Below are 25,266 nucleotides of genomic sequence, written 5' to 3' on the forward strand. Positions count from 1 at the left end.
AAATACAATTAAAATTCACTTAACCAATTTTGATTCAGATGAAAGTCTTAAGTTCATTCCATAATGTCTCCTTCTCCTTGGGTTTTCTTTTGCTGCGTGGTTGATTATTCCTAGAAATAAGAATATTATTTAGTGCTGTTAATATTCGATTTGCATAGTTTATACATGAACTAAACTGTAAACAACTCCACCCTGATACAAAGTGATTCACTGTTGCTGTGCCTGAGTATTTGGTACAGTCTTTTCAAACTGAGTACTGTTATGTAACTGTTTTTCAAATTTTTCACGGATTTCACATAATATCATTTTCATATGATTACATATGTTTTATATTTGAGTAATTTTTCTTCACTGCTTTTAAAATATACAAAATCTAACTTTAAAGTCCTGATTTAAATAACTGTGTTATCCTGGTGCCTCTTTCTACTTATAACTTATGAACTTGAGTAAATATTTTTGAAATATTAAATTTGATATTTCAGTGTTGCAAATTAGTTCAAATTATTCCCTTTAAATGATTAAATAAACAGTGATTTTCTCTAAATTTCTGAGTTAAAATGGTTGGATGGTATTCTAACAAGTTGTATGTTACTTAAAAATACTTAATTGTAATTACATTGATAATTTGACAACCTCTAGTATTCTCTATGAAACCTATTATTACACTTAAATTCTCTTTCTCCTAGATCCATAATAAATGTTGATGAAGAGTGTCTTGTGTTTCACAGTGGTTTGCAGTGTATAGATGTAGATGCAAAGCTTACAGAATTTTCCTTCATAAAGTATGTTATTGGTACTGAATTGTACTTTGTGAATATGTGTTGTTACACTAATGAACTTAATTGCCAGTACATAGATTTTGAGTTAATTAGGATAATCTCTCTCTCTCTCTCTCTCTCTCTCTCTCTCTCTCTCTCTCTCTCTCTCTCTCACACACACACTCACACACACACACACACACACACACACACAGATGTTGGGGAAGTGAAGATATACTGCAGTATTTGGGAGAGAATGCTGTTGTCTATGTGCTGTGGTGAAGAACACAATATTGCAGCCAAACTTTAATATCCAGCATCTTTCTCCTTGCTTGTCTTCTGAGCAATGCCTCTTTTAAACAGTTATTTTTTCAATCAGCTCTTTTCAGTGTCTTATTAAGATTTAGATCCTTTTTTTTCTAGTGTAATAATTATCTCTTGCTTGTAATTTGACCAATGGATTCTGCTGCATTTAAAAAAAAAAAAAAACATTTATTTTGCTCTTTCCTTTCAGAAAAGTAGTTTGTGTTTATATTATCTGAGTTTCAGCAAGTGTATGTCACTGTTGAATACGAAAATATGGAATTTATTATGCTAACTGTATGAAATAGTTATAATAGTAAATGTTATCCAATTAAAACCAATATATATTTTTATTATACCACAGGTATGCATATTTCCAAGTTGGGCAGAAACTTGGCATTCAACCTGACTCAAGCATTCGCTTGTCTAAGGGCAACAGCAACACTCAAACTTTTGGTCCAAAATTACAACAATCTGCTGTGCTCTACCGCATAGGATTGGATGATAGTTTATCATTACGTCGTAGTAATCCACCTGCTGCAGCTCCACAGCAAAACCATTCACAGGTCTCCTTTAGTTTTGCCCAACCAGAGCAATCTTTGAGGCGCAACAAGGCTGCTGTTCAGAAAACCAAACCATATACTAAGGTGGACAATAATGAAGATAAACATTCCACTTTTAATGGGTAAGTAATATTGCTTCTTTTTCCATCAGATATCAGATTTAATGATTTTAAGAATAAAATATGTCCACTGTATGCTGTTACTTTGCCCTGTCTTTTTTATCCTCATGTTGGTGACCTGGGATCAAGTAAGAACTTCAGTTCTTGTACTTTTCTGTGCTTTCCTTTTTCCACTATAGTACTACTTCTTCTCCTCCCCATGTTGCTTTTTCTACCTATTGTTTCTGCTTTCATATTCTACTCCTCCTCCTCCTCCTCCTCTTCCTCCTCCTCCTCCTCCTCCTACTACTACCACTTCTACTTCTACTTCCACTACTCCTGTTTTATTGACCTTTTCCATCATATGTTCCCCAGTGTCTTCAAAAATGTTATGTCTTATTTGGAACCTTTTCAAATGACTTAATAAATCATGTACAGTGTCCTAAAAGTATTATTAGAATCCTTCTCATTTCAATCTCTGACAGGCCATAAATAAAAGAAAAGCAGACATAAAAAATATAAAAAATGATATTATTACTGAAAGTTATGTACACTTATGATTACTTTTTGACATAATCACCATAACAGTTGAGGCTTTTGCCACACCTGTAAAAAAGTGTTCCAATACCCTCTTCATAAAGTGTTGCCAGCAATGAACTGAGATTAGTATTAACATTGTCCTGCAGCTGCTTGTTAGTTTAGAATCGCTTTCCTCCTTGCCCCTTCTTCAGTTCAAGGAAAAATGGATGCACTCAGTGCCAGATTGGAACTGTAGCACAGATGATAAAAAATATCCCATTGAAATTCCTCAAAGAATTGTTGAGTTGCACTATTAATGTGAGGATGGGCATTGTCATGGATCATCACATTTGTAGAGGTCAGCACACTTCTTGCATTGTTCTCAATTATTCTGGTCATTCTTCTACAATAACTGATTATTTTGGAAAGTAACCACAGGTTACCACTTATAGTAATAAAATAAAGTCTTGTATACACTTCTCTTTTACTTATGACCAATCAGAGGTCAAATTAAAAAGAAAAAAAAAAAAACCTTGTAAAATGCATTTTGCTAAAAATTCAGTTTGTCACTTATAAAAATTGTATCTGGAAATAATAGGTAAAAACAATAGGCATCATTCACATGTAGCAGACTGAAGTGTGCCATATAGACACACATTATAGAAAACAGTGTTTACTAGCTTTCAAGCTCTAGCTCTTCCTCTAGCAGAAAGCACACATGCAACCACACAGACACCCAAATGCATACTACCGCATCTGTGATGACATTGATGATTGATTTTTGAGAGCAGTTGCCTGGACTGATGGATGTGGGGGTGGAGTATAGAAAGAAGCACAATGCAACTAGCTGGATAGTGTGAGACAGGAGTGGGAAAGACGAAAGACAGATGACTAAATGGCTCATGAAGATGATACAAGTTGTGAGGGGCTAGAGAGAGAGAGAGAGAGAGAGAGAGAGAGAGAGAGAGAGAGAGAGAGAGTAAGTATGGTGACAAGGGGAGGGTAGAGAGTGGTGGGAGAAGACAGTGCACTGTCTGGTTGTGGAAGGAGTGGTGTGGACGGTGACAAAAGACAAATGGGAACAAATAAAGTGAGGCAGTGGGGAATAGGCTAGCAGAGGTTTTGGCCTGGGGAATTGCGAAAATGAGGGTATGCTGAGGAGACAATTACCACCTGCTTAGTCAGAGATACCTGTGCAGGAAAGATGTATCCAAATGACACATGCAGTAAAGCAGCTATTAAAGTTATTTGTGCTGTGGTTTGCAGCATGTTCAGCACTGAACAGTCAAGTTTGCTGTTGGCCACAGTTTGACAGTGGGTGTTCATGTGAGTAGATAACTGGTAACCTGTCATGCCCACATAAAATACTGTACAGTAACTGCATAGCTGATATAGAACATGGTTTCTTTCACTTGTTGCCCTTCATTTTTATAGGGTAGGAAATGCCTGTGATGAGTGTGGCAGGAGGTGGTGGGTGTGTGTATGGGACAGGTCTTGCGACTGGTAGCAGGATTGTACTAGGACTGGACAAGGATATTCTGTAAGTTTGTTCTACTTTGGATGATGTGGGCAGGATTTTGGGTTGGATGTTTCTCATCTCAGGGCAGAATGAGATGTAGTCAAAGTGCTGGCGAAGGATGTGGTTGAGTATTTCACAACCAGGGTGATACTGGGTGATCAGAGGAGTAGTATTTGGTAGCTAGTGACAGGTTAACTGGTGTCTGAGGAGGAAATGGTACAGGAGATCTATTTATAGCTGAGCTGGATAGGATATGTCTGTCAATAAAGGCTCTAGTAGGGTTAGCACTATAGTTGAACAGCTCATGCAGATGCAGCATCTGCTGGTAGATATGCTCCAAGGAAGAGGCTTTTTGATACAGAACAGGCTACAGCTGACAAAAGGGAGATACTGTTGGTGCTGGGTGAGCTTGATATGAACAGAAGTATTTATGGAGTCTTCTGAGAGGTGGACATCTAGGAAGGTGGCTCACTGAGTTGAGAAGGATTATGTGAAGAAGATTTGGTCATCGGTGTTGAGGCTATGGAGGAAAGAGCTATGAACAGTAGTTTGGAGGTGTTTGTTAACAAACACAGAGGTTTGTTCTGTGAAAGCATTGTAACCAGTCACAATGCTGTGTCCATCCATGCTGTACTTGCAATGCACCTTCTTACCTTTACTCATTTCCTACTGTGGAAACATTTCTTTGCCATGCATCCCACTGTCAACAGCCAGCCTAAACTCCACATAGAACCTTCCTCCAAATGTGATCACTTGTGATCGCCATTGACAAGAGCCAACCAAAACTCCTAATGTAGATGTAGATTTAATAAAGATATTTAAAACAGTTACAATGTTTGTCCAACCATGAACTCATCCCCTTCCACCCAGGCACCCCCTGGTAATCTTTCAATAATTCCTCACTTCTAACTTTACCTTACCTTCCTTTCCTAAGTCCCACCTTAGTGAATCCAACACATTCCTATGGAACACGCAGCTATCTGAAACCTGAAAACCAAATCAGATATTATCATCTTTCCTGTGGACAAAGATTCCACCACTGTGCTGAAGAACCATAGTGACCCTGGCTGAGAGTCTTTTACAACTTTATGGCACCTCTGCTTACAAGCCTTACAACCCTGATCCTATACTAGCAGTTCCTAAAGGTCATAGGTCCATCCCAAAACCTAACACCTGAATCTATCTCCTTCCTCACAACAGCACCCCTCTCCGCTTCCCCCCCACTCCTACCTTTTACCTACTCCCCAAACTCCACAAACCCAACCCCACAGATCTCCCTAAAGGTTATCCCAATGTGGCTGGGTACAATATCACAGAACGAACCTCTGCCTTTGTTGACCAACACCTCCAAACCACTGGCTGCAACCTCCCATCCTACATTCAAGACATTGCTCACGTTCTTCACCACCTTTCCACAGTCCCTGTCCCATTACTAGCAGATTTTTGCTCACTGTGGAGATGATGTCCCATACTATAATCCCCATTGCCCATAACCTTGTGGTCATGGAACCCTATCTTTGCCGATGTCCTCTTGATACCAAACCCACTACCTCTTTTCTAATCCAGCCACATCCAGACCCTAAATTATTTCAATTTTGAAGGTCAAATCTGTGAACTAACCAGTGGCACTGTGATTGGTACTTGTGTGTTTCCATCCTATGCTAACTTATTTGTGGCCAATCAACACCTGAAACCCCTGATCTGATTCAGATTCATTGATGACAGTTCCATGGTCTGAACTCATGGTAAGAATAACCTTTGCTCTTTCCTCCATGACCTCAATACTTATGCCCAAATCTCCTTCACCTAATCCTTCTCAACTCTGTGAGCCATCTTCCTAGATGTCAATCTCCAGAAAACTGCAGAATACTTCTGTTCATATCAAGCTCACTAAGACCAACAGTGCCTCCACTTTGACAGCTGTAGCCTGTTCTATGTCGAAAAACCTCTTCCTTACAGCTTAGTTACAAAAGATGCCACATCTGCATGAGCTGTCAAAATATAGTGTTAACTTTACTAGAGCCTTTAATGACAGACCGTATCTTATCCAGCTCACCAATAAATACATCTCCTATGCCATCTCTTCCTCAGACACTGGTAAACCTATCAGCCAGCCACCAAATAGTACTCTTCTGATCACCCACCCAGTATCATTCTGGCCCTGAAATACTCAACCACATCCTTCACCAGGGCTTTGGTTACCTCTCATCATGCCCTAAGATGAAGGCTATACAACCCAAAATCCTTACCACATCACCCAAAATAGTGTCTGGTGCCCACCAAATCTACAGAATATACTTGTCCATTTCTACTTCAGTCCTGAACCCAACACTGCACCCCATGCATCATTCCCTTGCGGGTGACCCAAGTGCAAGAGCTGTCCCATTCTCCCACAAGCCACCTCCCAACATAGTCATTACAGGCATTTACTACTATGTAGATGGCAGTGTGACGTGTGAAAGAAAACATGTTCTATATCAGCTACACAATTACTGTACAGCATTCTACTTGGACATCACATCAATGCCACCGCCAAACTGTTGTCAACAGCAGACTTGACCATCCAGTTGCTGAACACATTCCAAAACACAGCACAAATAACTTAACAGCTGCTGTACTACATGTGCAATTTGGATACTCTCTTCTTGCATAAATTTCTCTGATTTATGCAGCTAGTAATTGTACTCCAGCGTATATTGCATTTTCACAGTTCCCTGGACCTAAACCTCTGCTAACCTAATACCCACAGGCAAACCCTACCTGTCATTGTCCACACCACTCCTTCCCTATCCAGATAGTGCACTGTCTTCTCTGACCACTCTACCTCCTGTCTCTCCATGTAACCATTTTCTTTCTTTCTTTCTCTCTCTCTCTCTCTCTCTCTCTCTCTCTCTCTCTCTCTCTCTCTGTTGTCTCCCCCCCCCCCCCACCCCTTCCCCATTCCCATCCCTCTCCCATTCTGACTCCCCTTCCTGTCTCCATCCCCATCTCCCTCCTCTTTTTCCCTCCACTCTCCTTTTCCTCCTCTCCATCTCTGTATATCTCTTACAAGCTTTACCCCCTCAGAATTACTTTCATCTTGGTGCAGCCACTGAGTCACCTTCTTTCTTAATCCTGCCTCATACTACCTCTCATGTGTCCTCCCCACACCTATCTGCGCAGGCAGCTGCTATTCATAATCAACAACCAGTCTCACGATGGCCATGTGTGTGTGCATTTCAGTGTCTGTGTGTGTCCTTTTGCCTTTCCCTTATTTTATGTATTATCCTGTCGAGAAATTTCCATTATTGCTGTATCTGGAAAAAAGGGTGATGGCAGTTCCAGATATTTTTAAAATACTTTACAGCAAGCAGCCTGAATGAAGTTCGTAATAAACCAGACACCAGTTTTAAATGTAATGAATTCCATAATAAATCTGTTCTTTATTTAAAATGGCTTTTCTCACAACCACACGTAAAATGAAATGAAAAAGTTGCTTCTAAATGAAATGGTAACTAGAATGAGTAAAGTAACTCAAATGAAAAATGGTCTTGATTCAGTAAAGAAACATATTTTTGTAGTTGCACACAGAAAAATTCCTCCAGTAAATGAGGTCTGTTAGAAAAGTATGTGACTTTTGACCGGGGGGAAAAAACTGGTTTACCTGCAGCATTGGACATCTAATCAGTCTCAGAGTAGTTTCCTTAGGACTCTGCACACTTACCCCAGTGGTCGTTGTTGGAAACATGCTGAAAAAGCCTCTTTTAGAATGGAGTTCAGCTCAGCTGTCATTGCTGCTATAATGTTCTCTCTTGTCTGAAATCGCATTCCTTTGAGTAGTTTGGGAAACAGCCAGAAGTTGCAGGGGACTAAATCAGCAGAGTAAGGAGCCTGTTGAAGCACAGGAATCTGGTTTTTCACAAAAAAAAATCGGAACCAATGTGAGGAATGTGCTAGGGCATTGTCATGATGGAGGTGCCAATTTCCAGTTGACCACAAGTTCAGTCTCTTATGCCGCACAGCATCACATAGGTGACGGAGGACATCCCTGTAATACTCTTCGGTGGTTGTTTGGCCGTGTGTTGTGTACTAGTATTGTATCACACCACAGGAGTCAAAGAAAACAGTCAGCATCACTTTGATGTTGCTGTGCACTTGGCGGGCTTTCTTTCTTCTTGGTGGTGAGAAATGCTTCCTCTGTGACAACTTGGATTTGGTTGCTGGGTCATACCGATACAGCCAGGACTCATCACCAGTGACTATGGTGTTCAAAAAGTTGACATCACTGTTTGTGGAGTGCAGCATGTCCTGTGAGACTTCAATACAAAGTTGCTTTTGCTCTGTCATTGGCAGCTTCGGCATGAATTTGATTCCTGGCCTTGGTACAAATTTCCACTTGCCGCTTCAGTCTGTATACATAAAGTCATATCTGTATGAGACCAGTAATGTCTCTGAAGTGGTGTCATTTCATTTGTATAAGTATCTGCACCTGAGTTTCAGACTGGATCTCCCATTTAAGTTCAATACTGAGGTTCATTCCAGAACATGGAGAATCTCGGCAATTCTGTTCATGTGTAAGGGGATATTTACAGTAGACTGTGGCGGCAGTGAGAATTTGAATCGAGGAGGGAGGTATGCCTGGGTAATCCATGCAGTTGTGAGAAACTCTGTGCCAAGGTGGCTTAGTGGTTAACACATCTGCTTAATAAGCAGGGGACCCATGTTCAATTCTGAGCCTTTGTACAAATTTTCACCTGCTGCTTCAGTCTATGTGCATAAAAATAATGGAATGCGCCAAAGAAGTGCTGATGCCCATCTCTTCTATAGTTTCTCTGATACTTACACAATGGTCACGCATCACCACAGCATTCACTTTGGCAATGACATGCTCATTTCAGCGTGTTGTTGGCCAACTGGAGCGTGACTCACTCTCTGCCAATGTGCAGCCGTCTTTAAACCAGTTGTAACACTCCTCACTCTGTGTAGTGCCCATGGAATCATCACCGAAAGCCATCTGAATCTTCAAAGTGGTTTCCACCTGGCTGCCACCCAGTTTCTGGCAAAATTTGATGCAGTAGCACTGTTACATTTCCCTCGCAATGAAGAACCGACAGGAGCACTACACACTACCTCTCTGAACTGCTGCTTGCCAGCAACTGCCACTATCGACAGGCAGTAAAAAAATTCATGCATGTGCACGAAGGTTCAATGTTGGCTTGTGCAAGTGCGCTAAGTGCAAATCCATCAGGTGTTCACAAAAAAGTAAGAAAAAAGGAAAGAAGAAAGTCAAATACTTTTCTAAAAGAACTTGTAGTAAGAAAAGTTGAGATCTAGCTGTGTGCATTAGTTTGCCCAGACGAAAAAGCAAGGCATTGTTTTGAAAATACAGTTAAAAATATCAGCTGATAATTTTGATCATTGTCTTAGATATTTAATGTGCTTCCGTCTTGATGCATTTTTCTAGAAACATAGAAATATCCTATTGTTAAAAGCATTGTACGGTAGATGTCAAGGGAGGTCTCAATAATTGCATTATCGTTGTTATTCTTGTGACGATGCGAGTCAGTAATGGTTATGTTCTGAGGAGCCAAATGATATTTCTTCACCGCCATGATAAATGGGTTAAAGATGTCCATAGGATCTGTTGCTATGGAATCTGGACAAGCAAACAGAAGATTATTTGACACAAGTGCACTTTAAACAAATATAATTTACTCATCTTGTACGAAAGAACTGCTACAATGGTGACAACATGTGGCAGCAGTGGTGAGCTGTAAGCAGAGGCCTGACATTGGGTGTGCATCTATGTGCACTGAATGTTTGTTGACAGAACTAGCTATCAGCAACTTAGTGTAATGGTCAGCACCAACTCGCAACATGGAAGTAATCTTGACTAGAAGACTGGTGCCCAGATGCCCACTGCTTATAACACGATCCTGGTGGTCTTCATTGATCTGTGGCCTGAAGATTCTTCATTGGTGACAATGTTCAAAGAGCTGCTCGTGCACTCGCAGGAATCTCCGAGGCACTGGTTCTGGCAGTATCAGTAGGCTATGATACTACAGTTACAAATTTCAAAGTTTTTTGACACGGTGTTGTGTTCCATGATTGTGTTCGATCTTTGTCATAAGTACAATGAACTTAGTAAACTGCAGTGTGCGTATCAGACAGATTGCTCAACTTAGGAGTTCATTTACACATTCACTCACCAAATGCATGAAGGGTGTAATAACAAAACTTTTCGGATGATATTTCTTGTTACATCAATTTCAGAATCTATTACATTACAAGGATAGGAAGTCCCCTTCAAGATTACCTAAGAAACTGATTTGTGTAGATAACATCTTTCATGAGGGTAACCCTGTTTCTCAAAAACCTTATCGAGGCTATGTTCACTGAGAAACTTGTGCAACAGTGTCAAATAGAGTGTTCGTGTATGGTGAATGTCAGCAATTGTGATTATTGTTCAAGTGGATAGCTAAATGGAGCACAGTATGAGAGTTATAATACATGCAAAACACAATATTGCAACACAGCAGTCAGATTTATTAATGCTAGGTCTGTGTCACAATCGTAAAAGTTCATCACTGATTTAGAAAAAGTGGGTCAGTGAACAGAAAAAAGAGGAAATATTGCACTAAACACAAATGTTCATACATTGTAATAGGATGGAAATGATTTTCTGTAAAAATACTGGTGTCGACGGTTACAGAATATGCAACTTAACTATAATTTACAAAGGAATACATTGCATGCAACATTCATTAGCGTCCAAAAATTCTCAAAATGTATCTTTTTTCATGTAAAAACACAATGACATTAGGGAACAATTGTCTCTGAACATAGATAATCTTGGCACAAATTTCTGAAAATTACAAATTTAGTCTACAATTTTCAATACAATTGTGGTGACCATGGTGTCTCTTTTGAGTGCTTCAAATCATATTTATCTGTTAAGAATCAGAGAATGGAAATCTGTCAAGAAGGTAAAGTATACCATTCTCAATATAAAAACAGTTAATTATGGGGTGCCCTAGGATTCATTAATTGATCCATTTTTAGTCTTGGCTTTTATTAATGACCTATCACAACAATTTTCAGCAGCAGGTACTGTTTTAATTTCAGATGATACCAGTTTCTTTGTAAAATTTGTAAAAGGAAAGACTGACTATGAGTTGCAGCAGAAAACTGACAAAACACCAGAAGTAGCATAAAAATGCTTTAAACATAACTGTCTAATTGTTAAGAAAAGAAAACTGTGTATATGAACTTCAACAACATAAGAAATAAAACTAGAACCCTCTAAAAGATTACATTAGGGAATAACCAAATTCAGCAAAATAGTCATATAAACATTTTAGGATTATGGTTGACAGAACACTTAAGGTGAGTAAAATTTGTGCAAATGGTTAACAACAAGTCAAGATAGTGCAGTTACATATTAAAAACTCGCTGCAATACCAAAATATTGTTAAGCATTTATTACACCTACATGCGTAGTCTACTGGGTAAATACAACTTTTGAAAAACAATCATTTCAATATCAGAAGAAAACTGCAAGATTGATAAAAGATGTTGTTTTACAGTGAATCATGTACAGATATTTTTAAAGAATTAAAAATCATGACCATGCCAACTAATTTATATTTGAATATGTCTGTTTTGTTGATAATTTTCAACTCTGAACAGTGAGGTTCACAATTATGAACCAATGAATAGGGATGTACACACAAAACAGTACACCAGGAATGTCCAAAAATGGAAAAGACAGGTTAGAATATCAACAGTATCATGAAAAGGATAGACTGCTATTCACGGTAAAGATGGCACATTGAGTTGAGGAGAGGCATGATGGAAAGATTGTTGCATGTTATGACAGTCTTTTCATTATGCCTGTCTGCAACTCAACAAGACATCTTTACAATGAGTAGCAATCTGTCTATTTTGTGATATGGTTGGTATACCAGGAAAGTGTATTATATAAACCAAAAATTCTCATCAATGCACTACCATATAAGATTAAAAGAATACCAAACTTTAATACATTTAAAAGTGAACTAAGACATCTGCTAGTACTCCAAAGCTTCTTCAGCATTAATGAATGAATGGAATATGCTCAAATATGTAAGTCCTGACTCATAATCTCTGTATTCTACAATTTATAATTATCAAAATATTTCTGAATAAAACTAAAGCTCTTGTACTAATGTACTCCTGTTAATTAATGTGTAGTTATGTCTTTTGGGACCATATGTGTGGTCATTAAATTATGTTTTCGTATATGTATTTAACTAAAATCATGAGTACTTTAGTCTAATCAATGAGGATGTGACAATAAATTTTCAGATATGTGCCTTTTGTATATATAGGTATTATATAAAACTATTTTATGTTCAACTTAATTAAGTAGAATACTGAACCATTAAATTTTGGAAATATGGCCAAATAAGCTGTGTTTCTTCTTTGTCTAATATTTTGGCCATGTACCTTTTGGCCATTTTAGTCAACCAACAGACTGAAACTGCAGTATTCATTTGGTCATTTTAAACCACAGATAGAGAAGCACTAGAGATGTTGATCAGCAACAAAGACTATGCATAACTTGAATCTTTGGCTGTGTGGCTGATCCATGCAGGGATATCGATGTATCATTATTAGCTACATTGAAGCAATATCTTTGTTATTTTTTTAAAGAAAGTACTGGATTCCATGATTTGTCCAAGTTGGAACCACTATCTCTGTTAGTTAAATTCCTGTCCAAATGAATTTCTACACCCCAAAAAAATCACGTCTGCACCAGAATTTCGACATCTACATACTGCATAGAGTGACCTGTGTTGATTCAGTGTTCTGCCACAGTCGATTTATTTGGCTGTAAGAGCCAAGTATAAATATGGTGATCCATGCATATTTTATGAATTGTACAATTCATCTGCCTCATGTACGGAAGTCCACATTTACAGAGGATCTTGTAAACCTCAGTCTTGCGGAACAGAAATTCATCTTTGACAGAAACCAGAAGTGCTGATTTTTTGGTGGAGAGTGATTAATCACTTTAAATTTGTGTTTGGTAAGAGTCCAACCTATATTTAATGATGGGTTATGATGTTAAACCTATCAGCTTGTGAATTTTTAAAATGTTCTTAGATTGACTGCTCAACTTAATATCCTTCTGATCATGGATGTGCAAGAACTATTCAAGTTCAATACAGGTGCTATCACCAGGAAAAGAGGTCTGAAATATATCCCCTGTAAAAGTGCAATGATCAGCTGAAATGTTGATATTGCATTACAAATTTCATTTGAGATATAGAAACTGTTTGAACCTATCATCTGAATGTATAGTGTTGATTAACTGTTGTCACTACAAGCAATCTGTAAAATTCTTAACTTCCACAGAGGTTCTGAATACGCCAAAGAGAAATTAAGTGCCACTTTCAATTGTGTAATAATTCTTACTTCAACTAAATCTGTTCAATCTGTTTGACTTCAGAATAATTAAATACCACTAAAATATGTTCACTTCAGTCAAGTCCAAGCTAAGCACAAATGCAGTAACAGACTTATTTATGTATCAGGAAACATCATATACAGGTAGTGTACTGTTCAAAACCCTGACCACTTCAGTTCAAATAAATACATTCCAGAATGAAATTTCCACTCTGCAGCAGAGTGTGCATTGATATGAAACTTCCTGACAGATTAAAACTGTGTGTTGGACTGAAACACTTGCCCGCAAAAGTGAAAGGTCCTGAGTTCGAGTTTCAGTCCAGCACACAGTTTTAATCTGCCAGGAAGTTTCAAATACATTCCACATCAAGCAATCATCTTGGCCTGGTGCATCAACTGTTCTTGAGCAACCAGCTTTTGTGTCTACATTTCTATTATTTATCTTGATGATTGCTGAAAAGATGTTGGGCATGTAACTCAGTTGTAATACAGTTCCTCTGTTTAAAATGTCACCTGGGCTCAGTTTGTTTTCATGCATTAACAGGAACTTTGTGACATGGTCACCAACAAATAACATAGTTGAAAGTGCAGAAAAATACTTTTAAGATACATTTATTACATCACATCACATATAAAACTGACATGGATTTTATACTCACAAACTGATTCAAGACTGTTGCAATACAATTACTACCGCTGCTGCTTATATAACACCCAACAAGCTTGCTGTGTATAGTTTGAACTGTACTTAATGAAACCCACAATTGAAAAATTTGTACTTTCATGAAACTCATTACAGCATTTAGTTTGACAAATAGTGGAAACAAGTTTGAAGTAATTAGTATGATGAAGTAAATTTCATTAAACACCCAGTATAAAAAAACTGATTGATTATAATTTTTGATTGATTTGTAATTTCATCATGACTTTTAATACTAACGTGATTTCAATGAGTTTACATTGAGTTTTATCATTATTACTACTGCTTTTTGTATCCTATTCTCATAAGTAATAGTCTCAAACAATGGAAAACCCAGGATGGAATGTAACAATATTATGAAAAGGATAGTTACTACTCACCATATAGCAGAGATGCTGAGTCGTAGATAGGCACAACAAAAAAACTGTCACAAAATAAGCTTTTTGCCAATAAGGCCATTGTCAAAATTTTTTTTTGACAAAGCCCTTGTTGGCCAAAAGCTTATTTTGTGACAGACTTTTTGTTGTGCCTACCTGCGACTCAGCATCTCTGCTATATGGCGAGTAGCAACTATCCATTTCATAAAATAATAATCTCAGTGTGTATTTACACTTGGTCTAACATAGTTTGAGTTAATGCTGCAACATTTGCATAAGTTATTAAATTTGCATATTATGCACCTAACTTTATCACAAGTTAATTAAATTTCATAAATATAGCAAGTGTAGGACAATACAGTTGAATGTTTTGCATGTATGTAATGTTGCACAATTGTATCACAAACTCCTAAATGCTTGGCAAAGATCTGTTAATTATGTACTGTGCTATTAAACTTCATTACAAAATTCTTCAACAACCAGTGTTATATCCCTGCACTTGTAGTACACTTGGACTTTCAGCAGTACAGATTGTTAAAACTCTCCTGTATCAGTCATATACTTGAGGGTTCAAATAAGCACTGTCAGTCACACTAGGAGCATCATCGCATACTTCATCACTAAGATGAAAGAAAGCTGCCTAAGCCATTGAGTTGACTCAGCTGCACTTCACGCTGGATCAGTTGAAATTGGCCTTCATATGAAGATATCACTGAAAATGTTTGTGTATCTTTTTCTTCAGTACAACATTCACATGATCATATCTTTGGGACACTGCATGTAAGTAGCACATTAATCCAGGCTTAATACACTATAAACCCCAAACTTACATTTTTTAATGTTTGTATGTGGGATCATCCATTAATGGATGTAATATTGTTTACTAGAAATTTCAGCCTTTGTAAAAACTCTTACTTATCTTCTTGACAAAATGAACAGCATGGCCGATCTTTTGGGGCTATAAGGAGGTGAATGCCAATGTAGCCTGACAACTGAGTGTGTCGAATTTAAAGTATTGCATAAGTATTAAAAGTGCCAAGAGTGCCTACTGTTGAAGTACAACAAATTTAAGGACATTTCTGGAATTAGCAGAAGCCCTAAACACAAATTATAAACATATTTATACATTTTCATATTTGTGATCATTAAAGTTTAAATGTATGTTTATTTATGATGGACGAAAACAAATTGTTAAATTATTTATAACTTTGATTAAGCTGTGATGAAACAGAATTCAGCACACTCTTATTAAGTGTCAGCATATTTACATTGCAGTAGGTATTAAGATATAATAATTTATTTAAATATTATTTGTTATGTTCACCCGGCGGGGTCAGGGATTTTCTCTGCCTCGTGATGACTGGGTGTTGTGTGCTGTCCTTAGGTTAGTTAGGTTTAAGTAGTTCTAAATTCTAGGGGACTGATGACCATAGATGTTAAGTCCCATAGTGCTCAGAGCCATTTGAACCATTTTGTTATGTTCACAAAAATATTAAGAAATGTGATTTGAATCTCAATTGGAATACAGACATGTATTTGACTAGCTTTGGAGATTTCCATTCGAAACAGATGTAAAAAATAATAAATTGACAGGACGAAGCTTAGACATTAACTATGCAATAAGATGTACACATAAGTAGATTTAAGAATATCTAGGGTATATTAAAATTTTATAAATATAATAGAGGGAAACATTCCTCGTGGGAAAAAATATATCTAAAAACAAAGCTTCTGTAACTTACCAAACGAAAGTGTTGGTACGTTGATAGAAAAAATAACAAACACAAACACACACACAAATTTCAAGCTTTCGCAACCCAAGGTTGCTTCATCAGGAAAAAGGGAAGGAGAGGGAAAGATGAAAGGATGTGGGTTTTAAGTGGGAGGGTAAGGAGTCATTCCAATCCCGGGAGCGGAAAGACTTACCTTAGGGGGAAAAAGCTACTTTCTCTTTTTGTTTGTGCAAGTAGTTTCACTTTGTATTCACCTTCTCCTTTTTACCGTAATCTACCATACAATTTTATCCTATATATATATATATATATATATATATATATATATATATATACACACACACACACACACACACACACACACACACACACACACACACACACTCTCTCTCAATAATACGTAACTTACTGCCAAACCATAACCAAAAATTTTTTTTTCCGCTTTCAACACTACCACTGCTAGAAAATCCACCGTTCCCAGTTCACAAACAGTTCCTTTCACCTATTAAACAACCATTTCGGCCAGTTATAACAACTTTCGCTGTATTTCCATTTCCGTTTTTCCCACATCACCGATCATCTTTTAGCCACTTCCCACAGGTTTTAACGTCATTATTTCTTTGTCAGACAATCGTTAGCCTCATTTTCATAATCTGCCACCACAATACCACTCCTTTTAATACATTTACACACAGTTTTTTCGAAATTTTCCTGAATTTCTCCCCCCTTTAATGTGTTTTGGAGGCAACACAACCACTTCACGTTTGTGCACCTCGTTGTTTACCAACCTAAGTTCACCACAGGATCAACATAGTTCAGCTTTAACCAACACTTTTTCGACTTTTTTCACACCAGATCCCCAGTTGCTTTCTAGTTCACCTTTATCTCTCCCCATATATTTTTATTTTCATTTGAGCCTCATGTTACACTTTCCACATTCTAATACCATGTCACTCTCACAACATCCCCACAATGACCCCATTAAGTTTTATTTACATTCCTTCCGCAAACATGCCTTCGCCCTAGCCAGATTACGCTCCCATATTTTATTTACTCAGGCTTGTCTGACATTTGGCATTACCCCCAGAAGCCTCACACTTAAAGTTCCCATCTCTGGCTGCAACCCTTCTTTCCATCAGTCCCTATACCAGTTCCAAACTGAACAATCCATAGCCCTCACCCGCCTAATCCTTCACCTACACATCAACTCAGCCAATGAACACACCCGTCAACTCCTATCCTTAATACAAGTCCTCAATATTTCCTCTCCTACATCCACACCGGCTGTTCAGAGCATCCTCCTACAGGCCGACCACAAATTAGAACAACATGTCACCCTCCACCTCAAAAAACTATCCAATCTCCTGGTTTCCCACCTCCGGAAAGGCAACTCACTCACCCTCCACAACCTTTCCAGCAAAACTCAATCTCCTCTCATTGCACACAGACCCAGTCTCTCCCATCTACTCAATCTCCCACTTCCAGCTCAACTCCCCCCAAAACCTCAAAATTCTAATCAACACAATCTGGAACCACAACACCCCAATTCAGTAGTTAACCTTTCCTCCAAACCTCTGTCCCAATCCGAAACCTCTGTCCTGTCCAAAGGCCTCACCTTCAGCCCTACTCCCAGATTCAACCAAACAGCCCTCGTCAAAGATTTACTGTCCTATACTCGTACTCTCTGCTGGAAATATCACTTTGCCACAAAAAAAAAAATAACCCTGATCCTACTCCTAATGATCTAACTCCCAGAGACACTATCCAAATTGAACCCTACCTGGAACAGTTCCGTCCTCCGTCACAGCGGGACCCACCTCCTCTTCCTCAAAATCACCCTCTCCAAACCTTCCAGGAATTTCCCACTTCCAGCCTTGCCTCTCAGTCCTTCTTGAAAAACCTTAATCCTACTCCTAACATCACCACAGCTGAAGCCCAGGCTGTCCATGATCTGAAGCCTGACCAATCCATCGTCATTCTTCCGGCGGACAAGGGTTCCACGACCTTGGTACTTGATCGTCGGGAGTATGTGGCTGAGGGACTGCGTCAGCTTTCAGACAACACTACATACAAAGTTTGCCAAGGTAATCCCATTCCTGATGTCCAGGCGGAGCTTCAAGGAATCCTCAGAACCTTAGGCCCCCTACAAAACCTTTCACCTGACTCCATCAACCTCCTGACCCCACTGACACCCCGCACCCCTACCTTCTACCTACTTCCTAAAATTCACAAACCCAATCATCCTGGCCGCGCCATTGTAGCTGGTTACCAAGCCCCCACAGAACTTATCTCTGCCTATGTAGATCAACACCTTCAACCCATTACATGCAGTCTCCCATCCTTCATCAAAGACACCAACCACTTTCTCGAATGCCTGGAATCCTTACCCAATCTGTTACCCCCGGAAACCATCCTTGTAACCATTGATGCCACTTCCTTATACACAAATATCCTGCACGTCCAGGGCCTCACTGCAATGGAGCACTTCCTATCACACCGATCACCTGCTGCCCTGCCTAGAAACCCTTTCCTCATTACCTTAGCCAGCTTCATCCTAACCCACAACTTCTTCACTTTTGAAGGCCAGACATACCAACAATTAAATGGAACAGCCATGGGTACCAGGATGGCCCCCTCATAAGCCAACCTATTTATGGGTCGCTTAGAGGAAGCCTTCTTGGTTACCCAGGCCTGCCAACCCAAAGTTTGGTACAGATTTATTGATGACATGTTCATGATCTGGACTCACAGTGAAGAAGAACTCCAGAATTTCCTCTCCAACCTCAACTCCTTTGGTTCCATCAGATTCACCTGGTCCTACTCCAAATCCCATGCCACTTTCCTCGACGTTGACCTCCATCTGTCCAATGGCCAGCTTCACACATCCGTCCATATCAAACCCACCAACAAGCAACAGTACCTCCATTTTGACAGCTGCCACCCATTCCATATCAAACGGTCACTTCCCTACAGCTTAAGTCTTTGTGGCAAACGAATCTGCTCCAGTCCTGAATCCCTGAACCAGTACACCAATAACCTGAAAACAGCTTTCGCATCCCGCAACTACCCTCCTGACCTGGTACAGAAGCAAATAGCTAGAGCCACTTCCTCATCCCCTCAAACCCAGAACCTCCCACAGAAGAACCCCAAAAGTGCCCCACTTGTGACAGGATACTTTCCGGGACTGGATCAGACTCCGAATGTGGCTCTCCAGCATGGATACGACTTCCTCAAATCCTGCCCTGAAATGAGATCCATCCTTCATGAAATCCTCCCCACTCCACCAAGAGTGTCTTTCCGCTGTCAACCTAACCTTCATAACCTGTTGGTTCATCCCTATGAAATCCCCAAATCACCTTCCCTACCCTCTGGCTCCTATCCTTGTAACTGCCCCCGGTGCAAGACCTGTCCCATGCACCCTCCCACCACCACCTTCTCAAGTCCTGTAAACCGGAAGGTGTACACGATCAAAGGCAGTGCCACATGTGAAAGGACCCACGTGATTTACCAACTGACATGACTACACTGTGAAGCGTTCTATGTGGGAATGACCAGCAACAAACTGTCCATTCACATGAACGGACACAGGCAGACAGTGTTTGTTGGTAATGAGGATCACCGTGTGGCTAAACATCCCTTGGTGCACGGCCAGCACATCTTGGCACAGTGCTACACCATCCGGGTTATCTGGATACTTCCCCCTGACACCAACCTATCAGAACTCCAGAGATGGGAACTTGCCCTTCAATATACTCTCTCTTCTCGTTACCCACCAGGCCTCAATCTCCGCTAATTTCAAGTTGCCGCTGCTCGTACCTCACCTGTCATTCAACATCATCTTTGCCTCTGTACTTCCACCTCGATTGACATCTCTGCCCAACCTCTTTGCATTTACATATGTCTGCCTGTGTGTGTATATGTGCACATGGATATGTGTGTGTGTGTGCGTGAGTGTATACCTGTCTTTTTTTCCCCCTAAGGTAAGTCTTTCCGCTCCCGCGATTGGAATGACTCCTTACCCTCTCCGTTAAAACCCACATCCTTTCGTCTTTCCCTCTCCTTCCCTCATTCCTGATGAAGCAACCTTGGGTTGCAAAAGCTTGAAATTTATGTGTGTGTTTGTGTTTGTTATTGTTTCTATCAATGTACCAACGCTTTTGTTTGGTATGTTACAGAATCTTTGTTTTCAAAATTTTATAATGTGTACAAAACAGTGTATTCTCTTAAGATGGGTCATGAAATTAACAAACTTGACTACAATAGTGGGTCATGAGACCAAGCTCGTGAGGGGGCAAGCAGAGAAGCTTCATGGAACAGCGGAGGTACTTTTGAATGAGTTTCAGTGGAACATAGAAAACTTTACAAGGTGTTGAAAATACTACATGTGTTACTAACTCTGAGCTGTATTAATGTTCGGAAATTTCATTCACTGCTTTGCTCTGCATATACAGTGATTCATGTATGTTGTGACTCGCCGATCTTTCAAAGTGCCGCCGCTCAGTTATGCGCGTCCTCTACATGCAGCGCTGTCTGCAAATGCGATTCGTGATTTTGTCATGGCATCAAATGCGGGGCGTCTCTCGTCATCGTCTCTACCTCCTTTTCCTCCTTATGACGAGATGGCAGAAGACTGGTCTGATTACGAAAAACGTCTTCGACAGCACTTCTTGGCATTTCATGTCGCAGACAAACAAACATGTAAGTCTCTGTTCCTTTCATGGATTTCACCTCAAATGTATCAGTTGTTGTTGCAATTGGCTCCTTTGAAAGATCCTGTGTCTTTGTCCTTTGCTGAAATGTGCTCTCTTCTGTCTGTCTAATTTCAAAAGCAAATGCATGTGGTAGCCTCTTGTGTTGCCTTTTATCATTGTCAAAAACAACCGAATCAATCCTATTGCGCTTGGGCTGCTGAAATTCATGACCTCAGTAGAAAGTGTCAATTTGTTACTGAAGTTCACAAAGAATCCTACACCGATTCCATGGTACCGGATGCTATTATCCAATTGGCGCCCGTCAAAGAAGTTAGGCAACGAGCCCTTCAGTTGGCAAATCCGACTCTAGACGAAGTCATATCCATCGCTCAGTCTTTTGAAATTTCTCGTGCCGCTGGAGCGCAAATAGAGGCATGGGGGGATGTCAGGGAAATACAACCTCTGTGCGATGTTGACAAAGTGTTTGGCGTGTCCCCGCCGGCCGACGTGGCCGCAGTACGCTCCCAAATGCAGTCTCAGCCTAACCGTAAACAAACCTCTAAGAAACTGCAGCAAAACCCATGGCAACTTCCTTCATGTCCGCGGTGTTGTACGAAACATTCACAAGAAGATTGTCCACAACGTTGGGCTGTGTGTCACAAATGCAAAAAAAAGGGTCATGTGTCATCCGTTTGCAAATCCGACTGCATACATGATGTTTATGAACATGGTGCTGATGTTTATGAACATGGTGCTGATTCTGCTTCTGTGTTGTCTGTCAATTGTACTTCTTCCCTTTCAGGGAAGTTATTCCTCACTGTCCAAATACTTGGTCGATACAGTGGATACTGGTTCTGCTGCCACTATGATCAATTCTCAGACGTATCTTCAATTGGGTTCTCCAATCCTGTCACCGGCCACTAGGCAATTACGGACTTACTATAAACAGAAGATTTCTCTCTTGGGACAATTTGATGCTGAGGTATCTTACAAATCTGTCGTTCGCACTGTTCTCATATTTGTGGTCGACCATAGTAACGCAGAGAATCTTTTTGGTTTTGATGCCTTTTGCGTTTTTGGGTTCTCCATAGATGACTCTGTCAATATCGTCTCTGATGCTATTCCTTATGCTCGATTGGATTCCTTGTCGATGACATTTTCATCCCTTTTTTCTCCTGGGTTAGGCCATGCAAACGACTTTGAAGCTCATATCACGCTCAAACCCACTGCTCGGCCAAAGTTTTTTCGGGCTCGGCCCATTCCTGTGGCCCTTCGTGATCAGGTCAAATGGGTGCTGGATCATCTCACTGCTTCAGGTGTCTCGCTTCCTGTCACTACCAGTGAGTGGTCCTCTCCTGTCATTGTCATTGCTAAGCCAAATGGTGATATTCGTCTCTGTGGCGATTTCAAAGCCACTATAAATGCTCAATGCCTTATTGACACTTACCCTATGCCTCGACCTGAAGAATTGTTCACTGAACTTGCTGGAGGCCAGTATTTTTCTAAATTTGACCTGTGAGAAGCTTATCATCAACTTCCTCTCGACACTGCTTCCCGGCAGTTTCTGGTCCTTAACACGCCTTTCGACCTCTATCAATACCAACAATTGCCATTCGGGCTTGCCAGCCACCCCTGCTCTCTTTCAGCGATTCTTGGAACAATTATTGCTCACTGTCCCTGGGTATATAAATTACCAGGACGACATTGTTGTTACTGGCTCCACCACTGATGACCGTCGTCAAAATCTCCGCACACTTTTTCATGTCTTACAGACTGCCGGTATTAAGTGTAATCTTCAGAAATCAAAATTTTTCCAGGTATCTGTCATGTACTTGGGGTTTCACCTCTCTCGGGGTGGTATTTGTCTGCTTCAGCAAACTGTCGCTGCAATTGATGCCCTTCCTCACCCTACATCTGTTAAGGAACTGCAGGCCTTCTTGGGGAAAGTAGCATACTATCACAAGTTTTTACCGTCTCCTGCTTCGGTGGCTCAGCGGAACTACTACGCTTTGCGTTACCGCCTCATGGCTAGGGATGGTGTTATCCTCCTTTCCACCGAAAATGTTTCGCCACGTGTTGTGGTAACTGCGCCTCTGCATGCTTCGATCTTGCACCTCCTTCACCAAGGGCATTGGGATGTCTCTCGCACAAAATCTCTGGCGCGCCATCATGTGTACTGGCCCGGCATCGACTCTGAAATCGCACACATGGTCGCTGCCTGCAGCCCTTGTGCATCACAGGCCGCCGCCCCGAAGTCATCTTTGTCACTGTGGCCTTCACCTGAGCAGCCCTGGGAGCGTGTTCATGGTGACTTCGTGGGACCTTTTTTAGGTACTTATTGGCTTCTCGTTATTGACGCCTACTCTAACTTTCCTTTCATTGTCTGTTGCACGTCGCCTACCACCGCGGCAACCACCAATGCTCTAGCTCAAATTTTCTCTTTGGAAGGTCTTCCCTCTACTCTTGTTACTGATAATGGTCCGCAATTTGCTCTTCCGGTTTTGCGGATTTTTGTGCCCGTCACGGCGTCATGCATGTTATGGCCCCTCCGTTCCATCCACAGTCAAACAGTGAGGCTGAACGACTGGTTCGCACATTTAAAGCTCAGATGAGGAAACCCCTGACTTCTTCTGCTGCTGATGATGCGCTTCTCCAATTTCTGGCTTCTTACCGTTTCACCCCCATGGGCGACCGCAGCCCGGCTGAGCCCTTACATGGCCAACAACCCCGCATGCTACTTCATCTTCTGCGGCCTTCCACCTCATGCCCGCGGGTGCCTTCGGTTGGCCGGTTCACCGCCGATGACCTTGTATGCGTACGGAGATACGGCAGGCAGCCAAAATGGAGTCCTGGCCGCATCTTACACCACCGTGGCCAACGCCTGTATGAAATCCAGACTGACACGGGTGTTGCAGTGTGTCATTCGGACCAGCTTCGGCCTCGTGTGCCGGCAACGCCTGTTCCGGATGCTGCTACACCACCTTCGGCTCTACCTGATGCTCGGGATAATGGAATCACTCATTACTCACAATGCAGTTCTCTCACCATCATATCAGTGCCAGCACAAGAACTGACGCCACCAGGAGACGTGCCCATGCAGGAACCAGATGACCATCATCTGTCGGAGCAACTCTACTCGCCTCCTTCTCCTATGGACGCGGACACATCGCCCATGTCTCCTGTTACAACAACCGAACTTGCCGCAATGGGCAGATTGGTGCACGGGGCCTAAGCAGATTCGACCCCCACGTCTCTTGTCATCTCGACCCGTTATCATCGGGGACACTTCCGTCCGTATGGGAAGCCTCCTCCTCGAGACTTTACGGCCAGTCAAACAACACCTATGGGTGAAACTTTCTGGCAGATTAAAACTGTGTGCCGGACCGAGACTTGAACTCGGGACCTTTGCCTTTCGCGGGCAAGTGCTCTACCAACTGAGCTACCAAAGCACGACCCACGCCCCGTCCTCACAGCTTTAATTCTGCCAGTACCTCGTCTCCTACCTTCCAAACATAACAGAAGCTCTCCTGCGAACCTTGCAGAACTGGCACTCCTGAAAGAAAGGATATTGTGGAGACATGGCTTAGCCACAGCCTGGGGGATGTTTCCAGAATGAGATTTTCACTCTGCAGCTGAGTGTGTGCTGATATGAAACTTTCTGGCAGATTAAAACTGTGTGCCGGACCGAGACTCGAACTAGGGACCTTTGCCTTTTGCGGGCAAGTGCTCTACCAACTGACCTACCAAAGCACGACTCACGCCCCATCCTCGCAGCTTTACTTCTGCCAGTACCTCGTCTCCTACCTTCCAAACATAACAGAAGCTCTCCTGCGAACCTTGCAGACCTAGCACTCCTGAAAGAAAGGATATTGCGGAGACATGGCTTAGCCACAGCCTGGGGGATGTTTCCAGAATGAGATTTTCATTCTGCAACGGTGTGTGCACAGACATGTTAACTTTCAGGCAGATTAAAACTGTTTGCCGGAGCGAGACTCGAACTCGGGACCTTTGCCTTTTGCGGGCAAGTGCTCTACCAACTTAGCTCCCGAAGCACGACTCACACACCGTCCTCACAGCTTTACTTCTGCCAGTATCACGCTCCGCTGCAGAGTGAAAATCTCATTCTGGAAACACCCATGGATGTTAGCAATCTACAGGCCACCTCCATCAAGACCTGTGCAAAAACTTCAAAGGGGGGAAAAGTGTTGTGACTCGCCAATCTTTTAAAGTGCCCCCGCGCAGTTACGTGTGTCCTCTACATGCGGCACTGTCTGCAAGCCATGCAGCAGCAGCGCCACCTAAGCAGCCAGCCAGCCAGCGGCCGCTAGACTGAGTCCTCAGTTATGATTTGAGTGTTAAAATGTACACACGTCTTACTCTGTTTACTTGATCTGTGACTTTCATGTATTGCGTCTTCCTTGAAATATATTTGTTCAACTTGAAGTCATAACAATGTATCCACCGCAGGTTCACTTAGAAATGTACAACCACCTTTTTTCACTTGTGTCCATTGATTCTTTACTTGCAAGTAAAGTTACTAGTTGAATTTGCACCAATGTATTGTTACCTCATTTTA

At 41.1% G+C, this 25,266-nt stretch overlaps 1 protein-coding gene across 5 annotated transcripts in view; it reads left to right on the forward strand.

Annotated features, from left to right (window-relative positions):
* The window catches only part of LOC124790011 (serine/threonine-protein kinase dyf-5), a 249,491-nt gene that overhangs the window by 147,095 nt on the left and 77,130 nt on the right, over nt 1–25,266 (forward strand). For all 5 annotated transcript variants that reach the window (XM_047257558.1, XM_047257555.1, XM_047257560.1 and 2 more), the window contains exon 8: nt 1,426–1,746. In XM_047257558.1, the coding sequence (XP_047113514.1) occupies nt 1,426–1,746 (321 nt within the window). The remainder of the gene's footprint in view (nt 1–1,425; nt 1,747–25,266) is intronic.

The sequence above is a fragment of the Schistocerca piceifrons genome, chromosome 3 (genome assembly GCF_021461385.2).
Source record: "Schistocerca piceifrons isolate TAMUIC-IGC-003096 chromosome 3, iqSchPice1.1, whole genome shotgun sequence".
Lineage (NCBI taxonomy): Eukaryota > Metazoa > Arthropoda > Insecta > Orthoptera > Acrididae > Schistocerca > Schistocerca piceifrons.